The sequence below is a fragment of the Phyllopteryx taeniolatus genome, chromosome 5 (genome assembly GCF_024500385.1).
Source record: "Phyllopteryx taeniolatus isolate TA_2022b chromosome 5, UOR_Ptae_1.2, whole genome shotgun sequence".
NCBI classification, from domain to species: domain Eukaryota; kingdom Metazoa; phylum Chordata; class Actinopteri; order Syngnathiformes; family Syngnathidae; genus Phyllopteryx; species Phyllopteryx taeniolatus.
The window spans coordinates 11,892,852-11,912,868 of NC_084506.1; the positions used below are offsets into that span (position 1 = coordinate 11,892,852).

The window sequence follows — 20,017 nt, forward strand, 5'->3', positions numbered from 1 at the left end:
GTTAAAATGTTACTAAAATATTGCATCTACAGTAAACATCCATTTTCCATACCGATTATCGTAACTAGGGTCACGGGTGTGCTAGCACGAAGTGGGGTACACCCCGAACTGGTCGGCAGCCAATTGCAGGGCACATATAGACAAACATCATTCACACTCACATTCACAACAATGGGCAATTTAGAGTCCTTGATTAATCTACCGTGCATGTTTTTGGAATGTGAAACCAGAGTACCCAGCGAAAACACACGCGGGAACGAGGAGAACATGCAAACTCCACACAAGCGAGGCCAGATTCGAACCTGGGTTCTCAGAACTGTGAGGCAGATGTGCTTACCAGTTTTCAGTAACCAGTATTCTAAATAAATAAATTTGAGGCCGGCCAGTGTGACAAAATCCGCTATACTATTTGATATAATTTGTGTGACCCGCTTTTCAAATTGTGTTTGTTTGTGTGAGTTCGGCAGTGCAATGGTCTTACTGAGTGGCCTTTGCGCTGTATGAGACCTTGATCCTGATGTTCTGGTGCGATGGGGGAGGACTTCAGAGGGGGAGAGAGGGTCAGGTCCCGTCGTATAGGCCGAGAATCCGCCTTGTCGGCCAGATGTACTCTCTCTAGCTGGTCTTTACCTTCCCTGCCCTCTTTCCCCTCTCTTCCTTCTCTCCCGTCTCGGTTCTTATGCCGCTGTCGCTGTAATGTGTGTGAGCGCCCCTCTCCGTGAGAATGACTGTGCCCGTGCTTCTCCTCCCCGTGCCCATGGGGCTTGTGGGTAGTGGAATCTCTGGGCTGTAAAGGCTTCATCTCCATTTCATAATTGCTCATTTTCTCTTCGTCCTGCTCAAGAAGACGCCCTCCTCTGCTGTGCGCCCCCCTGTGCCCAGACGTCCAAGAGGCAGAAGAAAATGTCTCTGTCCGTCTGTCTCCCCTGGCTTGCTTATTATTAGATGAGCCATGGTCCCGAGACTTGTGATTGGAGGAGCTGTGTTTATGTTCATTGGTCCTCCTCGTTCCTTGTCCGCTAAGCCCCCCTCCTTCTTTGTGGAACACCCCTTTCCTTTTTTCCTCACTCCAGCTTTTTGCCCGCATGTACTCTACCTTTCCTCCACCACCTTCACTCTCCCTATTACCTCCCTCTATCAACACCTGGATTTCTGTCTGGCCTCCAGACCCCTCCTTCTCACCTCGCTCTCCCCCTTCTTTCACCCTGTCTCCATGGTCGACTGCAGTCTGCCGGTGAAAGCGAGCACTTTTGCTGCGCTGGGATGACCGAATTGGGGCAGGAGGACTGTGGGGAGGTGAGGAAGAAGGGGGACTGAGATCTGGTGTGGCATTGGAGGGGTCATCTGAACCTGTGCTCCTCACGTAGAGGTCGGGGCTGTCAGCAGTTCCGGCGCTACTCGACAAGCCCTCACCCTCCACCTCGCTGGACACCTGACACTTGGGACGTTGCACCTCCATGCCTGCAAAACAGACAAGAAACCATAAAGAAACTTAGCACAGCTGTTTGTTTGTTACATTGCTTTTAGAAAGCAATAACAACATCGTCTAGCTAGAGCATTTGATATTTGCAGTATTCAGTAGCCCGTTAGTGGGCAAGGAATCATACAGGGCTGTGAAAGAGTATGGGCCCCCTTCTCAAATTCTTATGTTTTTGCATCGTTTCACCACTTTAAGATCATCAAACAAATCCACCAGCTACAGGGCGACCTGAATAATGTGCAACAGCAAAACCAGGTAATGTGCACACCACCTATAATAGCCATTTGACTATTTGATTATTGTATCCCCCACAGTTTGGTTCAGTGGATTCATAGTGACTGCGGTCAAAATTTTCATTGATTTTATTTGCAAATTTGTAACAGTAAATCCTAACGTGGCCAAACATTGTATTATTAGGATTCCTCAAAATAGGCTTGACATATTTTAACATTTAAAAATAAATAAATAAATAAATAAATAAAATAAAACATTTAACAAGGGAAGATTGTCATTCTGTACTTTAGCAGGACTGGCATTGAAGGGAACCGCTGAGTTTGGTCTTCTCTTTTACATCTACTAATACTCATCTCTTCTGGAAAGACTTTTACACGTTAGTCAGGTTAATGCATCAGCAAGGCAAACAAAACATGAAAGACCTAGACATTCCGTGTAAATGGACAAATGTAGTCCTCATACAGATCGCTTTAAAAAAGTATTGGCCCCCTTCTCAAATTTTTATATTTTTGCATAGTTTCCCCAATTCAATGTTTAATATCATCAAACAAATGTATATATCAGGCAAATATAACCCAAATGAACTTAAAAGGCTGTTTTTAAATATTGATTTCATTTATTAAGGGAAAAACAAAACTATTCAGTTACCAGGCCCTGTGCGAAAAACTAATGGCCCCCTAAACCTAATAACTGGTTGGGCCATCCTCAAGTGCAACAACTGAAATCAAGCGTTTTCTATAACTGGCAATGAGTCTTTCACATCTCTGTGGAGATATTTTGGCCACTCTTCCTTGCAGAATTGTTTCAATTCAGCAAAAATTGAGGGTTTTCGAGCATGAACGACCTTTTTAAGGTCATGCCACTGCATTTCAATCGGATTCAAGTCTGGACTTTGACTCGGCCACTCCAAAACTTTCATTTTGCTTTTTTAAAGCCATTCAGACCTGACTTGCTGGTGGGTTTTGGATCGTTATCCTACTGCAGAACCCAAGTGCACTTCAGCTTGAGGTCACAAACTGATGGGTGAAAATTCTCCTTCAGAGTTTTCTGTTAAAGAGCAGAATTTATGGTTCCATCAATCACAGCAACTTGTCCAAGTCCTGAAGGAGCTAAGCAGCACAAGACTATCAACACTGCCACGACGTTAGATTGTTGGTATGATTTTCGTTTTCTGAAATGCTGTGCTACATTTACACCAGATGTTCAGATGTTTGTTTTTTTGAAAAAGTAACATGAGCCCTTATGTTCTTTTTGGTCAGAAGTTTTACCTTTTACCTTGGAACTCTCCCATGGATGCGCCACTTTTGCCTAGTCTCTTCCTTTTTGGTGTGTCATGAAAGCTGACCTTAACTGAGGCAAGGGAGGCCTGCAATTCTTTAGAAATTGACCTGAGTTCCTTTGTGGCCTCCTGAATGAGTCATTGCAGTTCTCTTGGGGTAATCTTTGTAGGCTGGCCACTCCTGGGAAGGGTCACCACTGTTCCATTTTTTCTCCATGTGAGGATAATGGCTTTCCCTATGGTTCGTTGAAATCCCAAAGCTTTAGAAATGGCTTTTGTAACCCTTTCCAGACTGATAGGATCGTGTCATTTTGTTTCAATTTTTTTTGTCTGTTTTGATTTTGGAGGGAGAGATTCTGTTCCAGTGATTTCTTGATTGAACAGATCTAGAGGTAATCTGACTTGAATGTGATCAGTGAAAATTAACCAAAAATTGTGATAAGCCACAATTCATAATTTAACAAGGGGGGGAATTATTTTTGCACACAGGGTCAGGTAACGTTGAATAGTTTTGTTGTTGTTGTTGTTGGATTATATTTGTCTGATATTTATATTTCTTTGATTATCTTTGATAAACATTATAGTGGGGAAACTATGCAAAAATCTAAGAATTGAGTGGGGGCCAATAATTTTTCACAGCACTGTATATTGAAACGTCCTAATTTTGAGACTGCAGAACTGCATGAAGGTAGATTATTATAATCAATTGTTTGTAGAAGGAATTTTTAAATGTATTATTTATTGCCTTCACTGTTTCATTTAGTTATAGAATTATGTGCTGCAATGATACAGTACTCTCAGAGACTACGACTACCTCAAACATAAACAACAAACATAAAACCAACTCGCTTAACAAACTCCATAGCAGAGAAATTTGACGCCAATGGAAAGAAAAGAAAAATCAAAAATTACATAGGTGATTTCTTCATTTGGTGGCACGGTGGACAACTGGGTAGAGCATCTGCCTCACAGTTCTGAGGACCAGGGTTCAATCCCCGGCACCACCTGTGTGGAGTTTGCATGTTCTCCCTGTGCCTGTGTGGGTTTTCTCAAAAATTGACTTAATGTGAAATCTGGGCCTAGTTAATTTAACACAAAGCTGATATATTTGCAGGAACTCTCATGAATTATTCTGTTGTATGAATAACAACAGGTGGATACAGAGGTTTATTGTACTGTACCGTTTGCCATCTAATGGAAGAGAATTTGTTCAGCCTGTCGCTTTTAACTCAAATGGAATTCATAATAATAATGACACGGCGTCGCAGTGCTCTCTCTCTCTCCCTCTCTCATGCAGGAGATTGCAGTGAAAAAAAGGCGACTTCAACCATTAAAACATGCACTCGCGCAAATTTGAAAATATTAAACTTTTAATTGCACAAGCTGAAAACATTTTCGCATACGCGACCAATTTGGTCGCAGTCTCAAACCCTGTAATATATATATACTGTAAATGTACTGTATATTATAGTCGTTCTATACCGTATTTTCACGACCATAAGGCGCACTTAAAAGTCTTACATTTTCCCCAAAATGGACGGAGCGCCTTATAATGCGGCGCACCTTCTGTGTGCACCGAGTTTCAAAATCTGTAAATGTTGTTGTGTGACTTTGATGAGCGCTCTGTTTGACTGACTGGGAGCATTTCCTGCCGACACGCTGCTTTTATAGAGGAAAAGCGGACGTGGCTGAGGACAGCATGCGGCCGTTAAAGGGTGCGCGTGAAAGAAGACGCTAAAGGCACGCCCCCAGTAGGTATATAGTGCAGGTATGTGCATTGTGGAAAACAACATCGGTTTGGCTACGGACCCCCGAAAATGCCACCTACGAAGAGACACGCTTACGAAGCACAGTTTAAACTGCAAGCTGGAACATGGGAATCGAGCAGCCGCGAGAGAATTCAAGATCAACGAATCCATGGTTCGCAAGTGGAGGAAGCAGGAAAACGAGCTGAAGACGAAGACGAAGCTGAGTTTCCGCGGAAACAAGGCGAGGTGGCCCGAGTTGGAAGACCAACTCGAGCAATGGATTAATGAGCTGGGAGAAGCGTCTCAAGTCGCCATTCGACTGATTGCAATAACTCTGAGCTTGCCATCATTCCGGGAGGCTTGACGAAGGAACTCCAACCACTGGACATCAGTGTAAACAGGGCGTTCAAAGTGAAGTTGCGAGCGGCGTGGGAGCGATGGATGACAGATGGCGAACACAGCTTTACCAAGACTAGGAGGCAGCGCCGGGCGAGTTACGCCACAATTTGTGAATGGATTGTGGATGCTTGGGCTAACGTGTCTGCTTGCACTGTTGTCTGAGCTTTCGTGAAAGCCGGCATCATTGCTGAACAGCTCCCCGGCAACGAGACTGATTCTGACAATGATGAGAGGGAACCCGGCATGTTTGTTGGAGAACTTGCCCAACTGTTCATTTCGGATACAGAAGATGAGGACTTTGATGGATTTGTGGATGAGGATTGATCAAAAAATAACTTGAGTACATTGTTGAATATTTCAATAAAGTACAACCGAACTAAGTTTTGCTCCCGCTGCCTTTTTAAAAACATACACTAGCATGCATGCTAGCGTATGTTTTGGCGTGCATACATGCTACTGTATGTTTTAAGCTATGTTTGTATGCTATGTATGTATGTTTTACCATGCCTGCACCCAATAATACGGTGCACCTTATATATGTGTTAAATACAGAAATAGACCCCGTAACTGAGACTGCGCCTTTTAATACGGTGCACCCTATAGTCATGAAAATACGGTACTATGGATGCCAGTCAATCGCCGGCACATAGATAAACAACAATTTGCACATTCACACCAATGAACTATTTAGAGTTATGGATTCCCCTAACGGTGGCCGACTGGTTAGACCGTCAGCCTCACAGTTCTGAGGTGCGGGGTTCAATCCCCGACCCCGCCTGTGTGGAGTTTGCATGTTCTCCCCGTGCCTGCGTGGGTTTTCTCCGGGCACTCCGGTTTCCTCCCACATCGCAAAAACATGCATTAATTGGAGACTCTAAATTGCCCGTAGGCATGACTGTGAGTGTGAATGGTTGTTGGTTTCTATGTGCCCAGCGATTGGCTGGCAACCAGTTCAGGGTGTACCCCGCCTCCTGCCCGATGACAGCTGGGATAGGCTCCAGCACGCCCACGACCCTAGTGAGGAGAAGCGGCTCAGAAAATGGATGGATGGATGGATTCCCCTAACATGCATAGGGATGCGGAAGGAAGGAAGGAAGGAAGGAAGGAAGGAAGGAAGGAAGGAAGGAAGGAAGGAAGGAAGGAAGGAAGGAAGGAAACATAAGCAAGCACGGCGAGAACATGCAAACTCCACAAAAGACCTTAGCCGAGATTAGGAATGATTTTGGTCCCACTTTTCACAAAAACCTGGCATTTTAACAGGGATAGGGATAGGCTCCAGCACGCCCACGATCCTAATGAGGATAAGCGGTACAGAAAATGGATGGATTGCTGGATGCTGAATGTTAATGTAAATCTTTAAAGTAACATACTGTATCACCTGACCATAGTGCATTTTCCCAGTTGTTTGGGAGATTTTATGGTTCAAAGAAACCAAGGTTAAACTTTTTGGCCATAAATCCAAAAGGTATGTTTGGCACAAACACAGCACTGCTTATCACCAAAAGAACACCATGCGTACAGCATGGTGGTGGTGGCATCATGCTGTGGGGCTGTTTTTCTTCAGCTCAAACTGGGGCCAAGGTGGAAGGAATTTTGAACAGTTCCAAATAACAGTCAGTGTTAGCAAAAAACCTTCAGCATTCAGATAGACAGCAAAATACATGTCAGAAAAAGCCTACTAGAACAGCTGACATTTATTTCAGGTTAGTCAAAGGCATTTTAAATGGTGGCAGGTGTGTGCTGACTCCCGTATAAAGGGGAAATATTTTGTCAAAGCAACTTTTTCTAGTATTTGAGATGTAATATTTTCTCTATGTTCCCTCAGTAAGCGTGAAATAAGAATTAAAATCGTCCACGCATTCCTGAGTACAAGACGTTTTTTGTCCGAGAGGCCTGAAATCAAGTCATCTGAATTACTCAAGCTTATCTACGTCACAAGCAAAGAGCTCCACCTTCCCTTTCCTGTGTGGCTAAAATCTAACCCCATGACATCAGCAGGCTAGGGCTTATACTTTCTAGCATGAGGCGCTCCTCCACTATATAAAAACCTAGCACCCTTATTCCATGCAGTGGCCATTCAGTGGAATTACCACTTCCTCATTCCTTTTAACCTGAACTCATTACTACCTGTAGAGAGAAGGTACATATTTGACTGAGAGCTGAAAGTTACAGGAAGGCACGGTTTTCAGAGCATTCAGTGACATGCCCACAGCATCTGGAAGCTGAAAGAATGTCTCAATTCTTGACAATTTTCAAGCCTGATTTCAAATACTTTGTGATTTTTTTTATCCATTTGTTAATTTTCCAGCTTTTTAATGAGTGTCATATTTAAAATATTTTTTTTGGTCTGTTTGGTTGCACTTTAATTTTGTAAAAAGTATTTATTTTGGTCTCATTTCTGATACCACAAAAACCTGGGATTTGGGCTGTGTAGCCTTTTTACAGGTATTATATATCCATCCATCCATTTTCTGAGCCGCTTCTCCTCACTAGGGTCGCGGGCGTGCTGGAGCCTATCCCAGCTATCATCGGGCAGGAGACGGGGTACACCCTGAACTTGTTGCCAGCCAATCATAGGGCACATACAAACAAACAACCATTCGCACTCACAGTCACACCTACGGGCAATTTAGAGCCTCCAATCAATGCATGTTTTTGGGATGTGGGAGGAAACCGGAGTGCCCGGAGAAAACCCACACAGGCACGGGGAGAACATGCAAACTCCACACAGGCGGGATCGAGGATTGAACCCGGGTCCTCAGAACTGTGAGGCTGACGCTCTAACCAGTCGCCCACCGTGCCGCAGGTATTATATATACACTGTATATTCACCACTATATTTTGACAGAGATTTGTATGACTGACGTATGAACCTTCACGTTAGAATGTGCAGTAAAGTGTCAATGAATGTGTTATGTGTGTGTTCATGTGTGTGTATGTAAAGTACGTTTTCGTGTGTGTGTGGTGTGTGTCACAGTGCTGAGCACAGCGTGGCCTAGCTTGGCTACCTGCAGTGTTTTATAGGTGTGACTGACAAAGCCAGAAATACAAAGCTTTAGGGTGGTTGACAGAGACCTTTATCAAAAGCATGCATTGCACTTTGCTCTCTGCACTGGGGCACAGTCATGCTGCAATAGAAAAGTGCCTTCCCCAAAGTTGGAAGAAAAACATTTTCCAGCATTCATTCATTGTCTACCATTTATCCTTATCTGGTTCACAGAGAAGCTGGAGTTTTTCCTGGATGACTTCAGGCACGAGGCAGGATAAAACATGGACTGGCCACCAGTCAATCACAGGGCACATACCTGCAAACAACCATTCACGTGTAGCGAATACGCCCTTTTGAACAGTTGTCAACGGCAACCCCCAAGAGTTGATAACCTTTGCATTCCTGCTTCCTGAAGCTCAACCAGCTGGTTTGTTTTCACAAGACACAGGAAACCTGGTTTGTATCATCTGAGCCATAAAGTGATTGCAAGTCTCCTCATGCCTTGCACAGTATGATTGGGGGAAGGAAGTGATTGATGACTGTTGCACAATGGAACAAGATCACCCCCTTAGAGACACTGCCTGTGGACAATAAAAATGACATTGAAGACATCCCACGTTTGTAACAAGCAAAACAAACCTTCATGAATATCCTAAATGTATACCTTGATGTCTGTGTCATTAATGTGTAGTTTTACAGGTCTGGCTACGAGACTTTGAGAACTGTCCCTCTTGATTTGGAGCCAAAGAGTACAAAGCGCTGTTGTAGTGAACAATAAGTAGTTGATTTGCCAAGACTAAAGTTTAAACAATCATTTTATATGCTTGATCTATGCGCAAGACAGTTTCAAAGTTGGGAATTGTTTTTTTTTAAATATGCTGAGTCTCAACCCGTACTTAGGGCCTGGCTCGCGCAGAAAGGGCAAAATTTGCCTCACTTAGCACAAAAAGCCTCGGCCCTTTTTGCCGCTCTCTCTGGCGTTCTCTCTTGCTGGCTAACATCTCTTCAGCTGCAGTGCGGCTCCAGCCAACTTACTCTCCCTCACTATGATTCAACTTATTTCATGCTCACGTTACGAGTTCAGTCATTCACCCTATATCTTGTTCTTTACATACGTTTGTCTGTAATTTTTGTAGTGAAGTCCCTTTTCATTTGTCCCCGAATACCCTTGTGGTTTTCATTAACTTTTCTCTGAAATTCCACTTCCTGTGTGTATTGTGCGTGTTTGAGTCCAAAATAGTTGACCGCTGAAATCAAGAACTTTTATTTCTATTAATGTAGCGAGCCTTCTAAAATACAGAGATTGATCGAGGTTTTTCGTCACTTTTCCTAAAATTTACGAATATAAAAAGAGATGTGGTGCCCTATATGAGACAAAGATAGTTTGATTTTACCCTTCAACGTACGTTGAATTTCACCGGAAGTAAATGCAGGCGTTTACTATCCCTTGTATTCCTTTTCCAAATTAATTACACTTTTATCCAAAACAAATATACGCTACACACAACTAGTCTCGAATGAATGAATGTTTGTGGAATGTGGGGGAAACTGAATTACCAGAGAGATCCCACGTGAGCACAGGCAGAACAGACAAACTCTGTGCAGACGTGTTAGCCACATTTGGCTATCACCGTCCCACCTGATTGATTAGTAACTGTGTAATTGGTCTTTCCTAAGACTTGTCTATGTATAAAATTAGATAAATAGATTCTTCACGCAAGTCTTGCTCGGCTGTACAAAGGTGTGTACCACAGGTGTGTGTGGCATATACAGTGCCATGAAAAAGTATTGGCCCCCTTCTCAAATTCTTATATTTTTGCATAGTCTCCCCACTTTACTGTTCAAGATAATCAAACAAATATAAATATCAGAAAAATATAACCCAAGTGAACTTTAAATGCTATTTTTAAATGGTGATTTTGTTTATTAAGGAAAAAAAATACTATTCAATTACCTGGCCCTGAGTGAAAAAGTAATTATCCCCCTTGTTAAATCATGAATTCATTCTGGTTAATCACAAATTTTGGTTAATTTTCCCTGGTCACACCCATGCCTGATAACCTCCAGACCTGTTCAATCAAGAAATCACTTAAACAATATCTGTCCCGACAAAATCAAGTCGGACAAAAGATCTAAAAAAGCTGCAAGATAATGACAGGATCCAAAGAAAAGCCAGAGCCGTTGAGAAATAAAGTAATGGATATTTATCAGTCTGGAAAGAGTTACAAAAGCCATTTCTAAAGCTTTCATTCCAGTGAACCATTGGGCGAGTCATTATCCTCACATGGAGAAAACATGGAAAAGTGGTGAATCTTCCCAGGGATGGACGGGCTACAAAGATTACCCCAAGAGAACAGCATTGACTCATCCAGGAGGCCACAAAGTAACTCAGGACAGCTTATAAAGAACTGCAGACCTCCCTTGCCTCAGTTAAGGTCAGTGTGCATGGCACAACAATAAGGAAGAGACTGGGCAAAAAGAACATAAAGGCTCATTTTACTTTTGCATAAAAAACAAAATCTGAATTATTCCCAACAGTTTTGGGCGACTATTATATGGACTGATGAGATGAAAGTTGAGCTTTTTGAAAGGTGTGTGTCTTGTTAGATCTGGTGTAAATGTAGCACAGCATTTCAGAAAAAAAGAACATCATACCAACAGTCAAACATGTTGGTGGTAGTGTGATGGTCTTGGGCTGCTTAGCTCCTTCATGACCTGGACAACAAAAGACTTATTGCCAGTTATAGAAAACACTTGATTTCAGCTGCTGAGGATGGCCCAACCGGTTATTAGACTTAAGGGGCCATTACTTTTTCACACAGAACCTGGTAACTTCCATCCATCCATCCATTTTCTGAGCCGCTTCTCCTCACTAGGGTCGCGGGCGTGCTAGAGCATATCCCAGCTGTCATCGGGCAGGAGGCAGGGTACACCCTGAACTGGTTGCCAGCCAATTGCAGGGCACATACAAACAAACAACCATTCGCACTCACAGTCACACCTACGGGCAATTTAGAGTCTCCAATTAATGCATGTTTTTGGGATGTGGGAGGAAACCGGAGTGCCCGGAGAAAACCCACGCAGGCACGGGGAGAACATGCAAACTCCACACAGGTGGGGCCGAGGATTGAACCCGGGTCTTCAGAGCTGTGAGGCTGAGGCTCTAATCAGTCGGCCACCGTGCCCCCCCTGGTAACTTTGAATAGTTTTTATTTCCTTAATAAATGAAACCACCATTTTAAAACAGCTTTTAAGTTAACTTGGGTTATATTTGTCTGATAGTTACATGTATTTGATGATCTTAAACAGAGTGGGGAAACTGCAAAAATATAAGAATTTGAGCAGGGCGCCAATACTTTTTCATGGCACTGTAAATATCATTGAATTCATTGTGTGTTCACCCACCATTTCCTGGGTGCTGGAAGGAAGGGGAGAACTGCTTGGCAGTGACTCTGGCCATGCGACTCTCCTCTTGAGCTTTCAGGGCTGCTCCAACAGCTGCCTCTGCTTTACCCTGCGCGTGAGCCGTCCTGACACAAGGAAAGGAAATTATTATTATTATTAAAAGTACATATGTGAAACGTCATTATGAGACAAAACAATGGTTTTGAACCAGCATAACCTACAAAACTATTCAATTGTTAAGTTTGTTAAATCTTTAAAATTGTTTGAGACTTGTATCAAGATGCAAAACAGAAAAGAAACTCAAAACATTTTTTTTATTTTATTTTTCTGATGTTAAGCAATTATTTCAACACATACAATTTCACTTTTTATTTACTTTCTCTTATTTTTAAGCCAGCCCTACTACTTATTCCGTACATGAGAGTATATTATATCTGCAAAAACACATTTAATTAGATTTTTAATGGCATTCAAATTCAACTCTAAGGCATTTCAGAAAAGCTCAACCATTACAGAAAAACATAAAAATAAAGAAAATAATGAGATGGTACTTGTTCAGTCATATTTTTATTTTAAATGCCAATATTTCACTAATATTACACCTCTGAGTACAACTGTACATACAGCATCAGCAGTCATATTTGTTTAGTTCTGTGTTACTTGACAATAATCAATGCCAAAAGATTTCTGAATTATGTTGAATTAATTTTATTTAACTGAGGTATTAATTACAAGCAGATGTAGATACGACTAGTCAACCTAAATACAGAATATATCACAATACATAGACACTATATGATCTTCTGGACCTTTGTGGTAACAATGGAAAAATGCCAGTATTTTGAGTATTAATATCTCGCAGCAACATTCATTCATTCATTCATTCATTCATCTTCCGTACCACTTATCCTCACTAGTGTTGTAGGCGTGCTGGAGCCTATCCCAGCTGACTGTGGGCGAGAGGCGGGGTACACCCTGAACTGGTCGCCAGCCAATCATAGAGCACATATAAACAAACAACCATTTGCATTCAGATTCACACCTACGAGTAATTTAGAGTCTTCAATTCAACGTGCCGCCCGCAGCAACATATTGTTAAAAAAAGGAAAAAGAAACTCGTTCGTTTATTGAACGTGAACCGGAACCTTGGTAGTGACAATAAGACAAAAAAATACCGCTGAGTCATCCTCATTACTTCCTTTATGATGCATCTTTTCATCCACAACAACCTCTTACTGTATGAATATATCAACTTCCTGTGTAGAAACAAAGTGTGTGCTCAAAGGAAGCATAATTATATCACGTGATCCCTTCTGGACAAAGAAAAACGTAAGGAGAGACAGACAAAGCAGTGATAAGAAGGATGAGGGGAAAGTGGGTAACAAAGGAGCGATACAGAGGTGTCTGATAAAAGAAAACACGCAGAGAGAAAACGGTCTTCCTTATTCAACATCATTGAATCATTACCATTAATTGTGAAACATCTTAATTACAGACACGCCCAAACGACTCAAGAGTTTAAGCAAAAGGAGGCGAGGGAGAGCCACGACAATATCTGTTTTCATGACTATTGAACAGACTCTTCATTACTGTATGCTACAGCTTTAGCTGATCATTGTAATGAGACCAGCAGTCCTAGGAAACAAGCAGTAACTGTGATGCAAGTTTTGAATTTAGGAGACACTGTGCATGAGAGAGACTGAGAGAGAGACTGACAGAGAGAGAGAGAGAGAGAGAGAGAGAGTGAGAGAGAGAGAGAGACAGAGAGACAGCGAGAGACAGAGAGAGAAAGAAAGACTGCTATGTTATGCAAGTAGTGTAGGATCTGTGCCCTTACTGTAGCAAAAGCACTAATTCCACTGTATTTTTGGCATAATCTGTATAACAGTCATTTGCCACAAAAACAGTATGAAATCAGTGAAGCATCCCATTTATACAATTTACATAAATATACCCACCTCCACCCCCAGCACCTTGCATACTGTATTGGGCAAGCTTGCAAGTTGTGTTTGTGTCCATGCTTTTTCAGTACTTCAAAAAATGTTGAATTCCACATGTAAGACAGGGTTTTTCATTCATTAAAGCAAAGGCTCATTAAATACAAGATAACAACTTGTCAGGTGGCCAATAAAGACACTCAAGTGACACTATCAACAAATAAAGAAGGGATGTTTTCAGGTCATTGATTTTTGAACAAAATGAGTGAATCAGTGAATGTAGTCGGTAATAGCAGCTCAGACCAAGCATGACAGACAGAGAGCAATGGATAAAGAAGCAAATGATAATTTGAGCATGAGTGTCAATTGTGTTTTTGATTATGTAAAAGGTACTGTATATCCATCCATCCATTTTCTACCACTTATACGGGTCGGGTCGCGGGGGCAGTAGCTTTAGCAGGGACACCCAGACTTCCCTCTCCCCAGCCACTTCATCCAGCTCTTACGGGGGGATCCCGAGGCGTTCCCAGGCCAGCCGAAGGACGTAGTCTCTCCAGCGTGTCCTGGGTCGTCCCCGGGGTCTCCTCCCGGTGGGACGTGCCCGGAACACCTCACCAGGGAGGCGTCCGGGAGGCATCCGAATCAGATGCCCCAGCCACCTCATCTGGCTCCTCTCAATGCGGAGGAGCAGCGGCTCTACTCTGAGACCCTCCCGGATGACCGAGCTTCTCATCCTATCTCTAAGGGAGAGCCCGGCCACCCTGCGGAGGAAACTCATTTCGGCCGCTTGTATCCGGGATCTTGTTCTTTCGGTCACGACCCACAGCTCGTGACCATAGGTGCGGGTAGGAACGTACATCGACCGGTAAATCGAGAGCTTCGCCTATCGGCTTAGCTCCTTCTTTACCACAACGGACCGATACAAAGTCAGCATCACTGCAGACGCTGCACCGATCCACCTGTCGATCTCCCGTTCCATTCTTCCCTCACTCGTGAACAAGACCCCAAGACACTTGAACTCCTCCACTTGGGGCAGGATCTCATCCCCGACCTGGAGAGGGCATGCCACCCTTTTCCGACTGAGGACCATGGTCTCAGATTTGGAGGTGCTGATTCTCATCCCAGCCGCTTCACACTCGGCTGCGAACTGCTCCAGTGAGAGTTGGACCTCACGGCTTGATGAAGCCAACAGAACCACATCATCTGCAAAAAGCAGAGATGCAATACTGAGGCCACCAAACCGGACCCCCTCTATGCCTCGGCTGCGAGGGTGTAGAGCTGGTCCACTGTTCCACAGCCAGGACGAAAACCACACTGCTCCTCCTGAATCTGAAATTCGACTTCCCGACGGACCCTCCTCTCCAGCACACCTGAATAGACCTTACCAGGGAGGCTGAGCAGTGTGATCCCCCTGTAGTTGGAACACACCCTCCGGTCCCCCTTCTTAAAAAGGGGGACCACCACCCCGGTCTGCCAAACCAGAGGCACTGTCCCCGACGTCAACGCGATGTTGCAGAGGCGTGTCAACCAGGACAGCCCCACAACATCCAGTGCCTTTAGGAACTCCGGGCGAATCTCATCCACCCCCGGGGCCCTGCCACCAAGGAGCTTTTTAACTACCTCGGTGACCTCAAACCCAGAGATAGGACAGCCCGCCTCAGAGAACCCACACTCTGCTTCCTTATGGGAATTTTACAATTTACATAAATATACCCACCTCCACCCCCAGCACCTTGCATACTGTATTGGGCAAGCTTGCAAGTTGTGTTTGTGTCCATGCTTTTTCAGTACTTCAAAAAATGTTGAATTCCACATGTAAGACAGGGTTTTTCATTCATTAAAGCAAAGGCTCATTAAATACAAGATAACAACTTGTCAGGTGGCCAATAAAGACACTCAAGTGACACTATCAACAAATAAAGAAGGGATGTTTTCAGGTCATTGATTTTTGAACAAAATGAGTGAATCAGTGAATGTAGTCGGTAATAGCAGCTCAGACCAAGCATGACAGACAGAGAGCAATGGATAAAGAAGCAAATGATAATTTGAGCATGAGTGTCAATTGTGTTTTTGATTATGTAAAAGGTACTGTATATCCATCCATCCATTTTCTACCACTTATACGGGTCGGGTCGCGGGGGCAGTAGCTTTAGCAGGGACACCCAGACTTCCCTCTCCCCAGCCACTTCATCCAGCTCTTACGGGGGGATCCCGAGGCGTTCCCAGGCCAGCCGAAGGACGTAGTCTCTCCAGCGTGTCCTGGGTCGTCCCCGGGGTCTCCTCCCGGTGGGACGTGCCCGGAACACCTCACCAGGGAGGCGTCCGGGAGGCATCCGAATCAGATGCCCCAGCCACCTCATCTGGCTCCTCTCAATGCGGAGGAGCAGCGGCTCTACTCTGAGACCCTCCCGGATGACCGAGCTTCTCATCCTATCTCTAAGGGAGAGCCCGGCCACCCTGCGGAGGAAACTCATTTCGGCCGCTTGTATCCGGGATCTTGTTCTTTCGGTCACGACCCACAGCTCGTGACCATAGGTGCGGGTAGGAACGTACATCGACCGGTAAATCGAGAGCTTCGCCTATCGGCTTAGCTCCTTCTTTACCACAACGGACCGATACAAAGTCAGCATCACTGCAGACGCTGCACCGATCCACCTGTCGATCTCCCGTTCCATTCTTCCCTCACTCGTGAACAAGACCCCAAGACACTTGAACTCCTCCACTTGGGGCAGGATCTCATCCCCGACCTGGAGAGGGCATGCCACCCTTTTCCGACTGAGGACCATGGTCTCAGATTTGGAGGTGCTGATTCTCATCCCAGCCGCTTCACACTCGGCTGCGAACTGCTCCAGTGAGAGTTGGACCTCACGGCTTGATGAAGCCAACAGAACCACATCATCTGCAAAAAGCAGAGATGCAATACTGAGGCCACCAAACCGGACCCCCTCTATGCCTCGGCTGCGAGGGTGTAGAGCTGGTCCACTGTTCCACAGCCAGGACGAAAACCACACTGCTCCTCCTGAATCTGAAATTCGACTTCCCGACGGACCCTCCTCTCCAGCACACCTGAATAGACCTTACCAGGGAGGCTGAGCAGTGTGATCCCCCTGTAGTTGGAACACACCCTCCGCTCCCCCTTCTTAAAAAGGGGGACCACCACCCCGGTCTGCCAAACCAGAGGCACTGTCCCCGACGTCAACGCGATGTTGCAGAGGCGTGTCAACCAGGACAGCCCCACAACATCCAGTGCCTTTAGGAACTCCGGGCGAATCTCATCCACCCCCGGGGCCCTGCCACCAAGGAGCTTTTTAACTACCTCGGTGACCTCAAACCCAGAGATAGGAGAGCCCGCCTCAGAGAACCCACACTCTGCTTCCTCATGGGAAGGCGTGTCGGTGGAATTGAGGAGGTCTTCGAAATATTCTCCCCACCGACTCACATTGTCCCGAGTCGAGGTCAGTAGCGTCCCATCCCCACTATACACAGTGTTGGTGGTGCACTGCTTTCCTCTCCTGAGACGTCGGATGGTGGACCAGAATTTCCTCGAAGCCGTCGGGAAGTCTTTCTCCATGGCCTCACCAAACTCTTCCCATGCCCGAGTTTTTGCTTCAGCGACCACCAAAGCTGCATTCCGCTTGGCCAGCCGGTACCCATCAGCTGCCTCAGGAGTCCCACAGGCCAAAAAGGCCCGATAGGACTCCTTCTTCAGCTTGACGGCATCCCTCACAGTTGGTGTCCACCAACGGGTTCGGGGATTGCCACCACGACAGGCACCAACCACCTTACGGCCACAGCTCCCGTCGGCCGCCTCAGCAATGGAGGCGTGGAACATGGTCCACTCGGACTCGATGTCCCCTGCCTACCCCGGAACATGAGCAAAGTTCTGTCGGCGGTGGGAGTTGAAACTCCTTCTGACAGGGGATTCTGCCAGACGTTCCCAGCAGACACTCACAATACGTTTGGGCCTGCCACGACGGACCGGCATCTTTCCCACCATCGGAGCCAACTCACCACCAGGTGGTGATCAGTTGACAGCTCCGCCCCTCTCTTCACCCGAGTGTCCAAGACATGCGGCCGCAACTCCGATGATACGACCACAGAGTCGATCATCGAACTGCGACCTGGGGTGTCAAGTGCACCTGGGGTGCCAAGTGCACATGTGGACACCCTTATGCTTGAACATGGTGTTCGTTATGGACAATCTGTGACGAGCACAGACATCCAATAACAGAACACCGCTCGGGTTCTGATCGGGGGGGCCGTTCCTCCCAATCACGCCCTTCCAGGTCTCACTGTCATTGCCTACGTGAGCATTGAAGTCCCCCAACAGAACAATGGAGTCCCCAGTGGGAGCGCTCTCCAGCACCCCCTCCAAGGACTCCAAAAAGGGTGGGTACTCTGAACTGATGTTTGGTGCATAGGCACAAACAACAGTCAGGACCCGTCTCCCCCCCCGAAGGTGGAGGGAGGCTACCCTCTCGTCCACCGGGGTGAACCCCAACGTACAGGCGCCGAGCCGGGGAGCAATAAGTATACCCACACCTGCTCGGCGCCTCTCACCGTGGGCAACTCCAGAGTGGAAGAGAGTCCAACCCCTCTCGAGAGGACTGGTACCAGAGCCCAAGCTGTGTGTGGAGGCGAGTCCGACTATATCTAGTCGGAACTTCTCGACCTCACACACCAGCTCGGGCTCCTTCCCTGCCAGAGAGGTGACATTCCATGTCCCTAGAGCCAGCTTCTGTAGCCGGGGATCAGATCGCCAAGGTCCCCGCCTTCGGCCACCGCCCAGCTCACACTGCACCCGACCCATATGGCCCCTCCCACAGGTGGTGAGCCCATGGGAAGGGGGACCCACATTACCCTTTTGAGCTGTGCCCGGCCGGGCCCCATAGATGCAGGCCCGGCCACCAGGCGCTCGCCTTCGAGCCCCACCACCAGGCGTGGCTCCAGTGGGGGGCCCGGTACTGTATATGTGCCTTGAAAATATGAACGTTTTTTTTCTCATTATTTGCCTGCTTGCTACCTGTCTTATTAGGAAAATTCGTTATCAGTTTTATTTTTCAGTCCTATTCTATTGACAGCGGCTCGGTGGGGGTTAGCACATCTGCCTCACAGTTTTGAGGACCCAGGTTCAAATCCGGCCTCGTCTGTGTGGAGTTTGCATGTTCTCCCCATGCCTTCCCGTGCATGGTAGGTTAATTGAAGACTCTAAATTAGATGTGAATGTGAGTGTGAATAGTTGTTTGTTTCTATGTTCCCTGCAATTAGGCTGGCGACCAGTTCAGGGTGTACCCCACATCTCGCCTGAAGATAGCTGTCATAGGCTCCAACATGCCCGCAACCCTAGTGAGGATAAGCGGATGGATGGATTTGATGGACAATCAACAGCATTTGTAGTTTTGCAAAGAAAGATCTTCTATAAAAGAACAAATGAAAAAAAAGATCAATAAATAAAAATTCCTTGAATCAACACCTGTATTGACTAATTGGTAGAATTTCCTAATCAGGACTGGAATAGATGAAAGAGGAAAACCAACTGTATTAGCACAAGCATTTTACTGGCGAGAATGAGCTGGCCTTGTGGCTATGGATATTTTAAAAAATGGTGCTATTACTGATATTATGTTGTATTCATATTTGACTGCAGCGATTTAATGTCAGAGAATGGTAGTCGGGTATAACAGATCAATGATCTGTCATTGATCTGTTCTTCCCTACAGTATCAATTACTTAAAGTGTGGCTCAGGGTTGCACAGTTGTACGAGGCTATTTGCCAATATCAGATGTGTATCATTATTTGCATTTACTGAACACCTGAAACAAACCACGAGCCCAAAAGGTAAATAAATTATTTACAATGTAAATGTATTTATATTGTCTGAATTAATTACATGCCGATTCAAAAATCTAAGTGACAACACGGGAGTATAAGTACATGTATACTCAAAAAGAAGCTTGATCAGCATCAATGCAATTTTCAGTTCATTTCACCGGCCATCATTTTTCTGGACTCTAATTATTGGTATACGCATGCACATGAGAGGACTCACTGATATCCGATTCATATCTGATTTTTATTCCTATCGAGATCTGATTCCTTGGACCGGAGGCTCTACTGTTCAAATCCTTCTGCAGAGAATAAGAAGCATGGAAATTGCACCTGCTATAATAAATAATGAAAAATGAAAAATCAGGCACATCTGAACCAAGCCACATGAGAAACAAAAAAGGAATTGGACATGGGCATGCATATGCGGTATTATTGCCGCTACACACATGCAACACATTAATTACACGTGTCAAAGTCTAAACTCACATATATGCCAATGGAAGATATTCAAAATCAAGCAGTTGTTGTGCATGAATAGCGTTTCTTTATGAATTAATATTGCCAACTACTGACCTATAATGTTTTAAGTTGATTTTGTAGGTCTGTGTGAAAGGAGATTGTTTTGTTGTCATCTGTACATAAATGTTTTTAATTACCCAAAGGACTGTAGATATTTCCAATGTTTACGAGAGGTCACGTTAACAGGCCCTAAATGA

At 45.1% G+C, this 20,017-nt stretch overlaps 1 protein-coding gene across 1 annotated transcript in view; it reads right to left on the reverse strand.

The window, feature by feature from the left end:
• jph3b (junctophilin 3b) overlaps positions 1–20,017 on the reverse strand; it is a 97,926-nt gene that overhangs the window by 23,983 nt on the left and 53,926 nt on the right. The window contains exons 4-5 of the mRNA XM_061773474.1: positions 11,535–11,659; positions 482–1,461 (exon numbers count right to left, since the gene is read on the reverse strand). Coding sequence (XP_061629458.1) covers positions 482–1,461; positions 11,535–11,659 — 1,105 coding nt within the window. The remainder of the gene's footprint in view (positions 1–481; positions 1,462–11,534; positions 11,660–20,017) is intronic.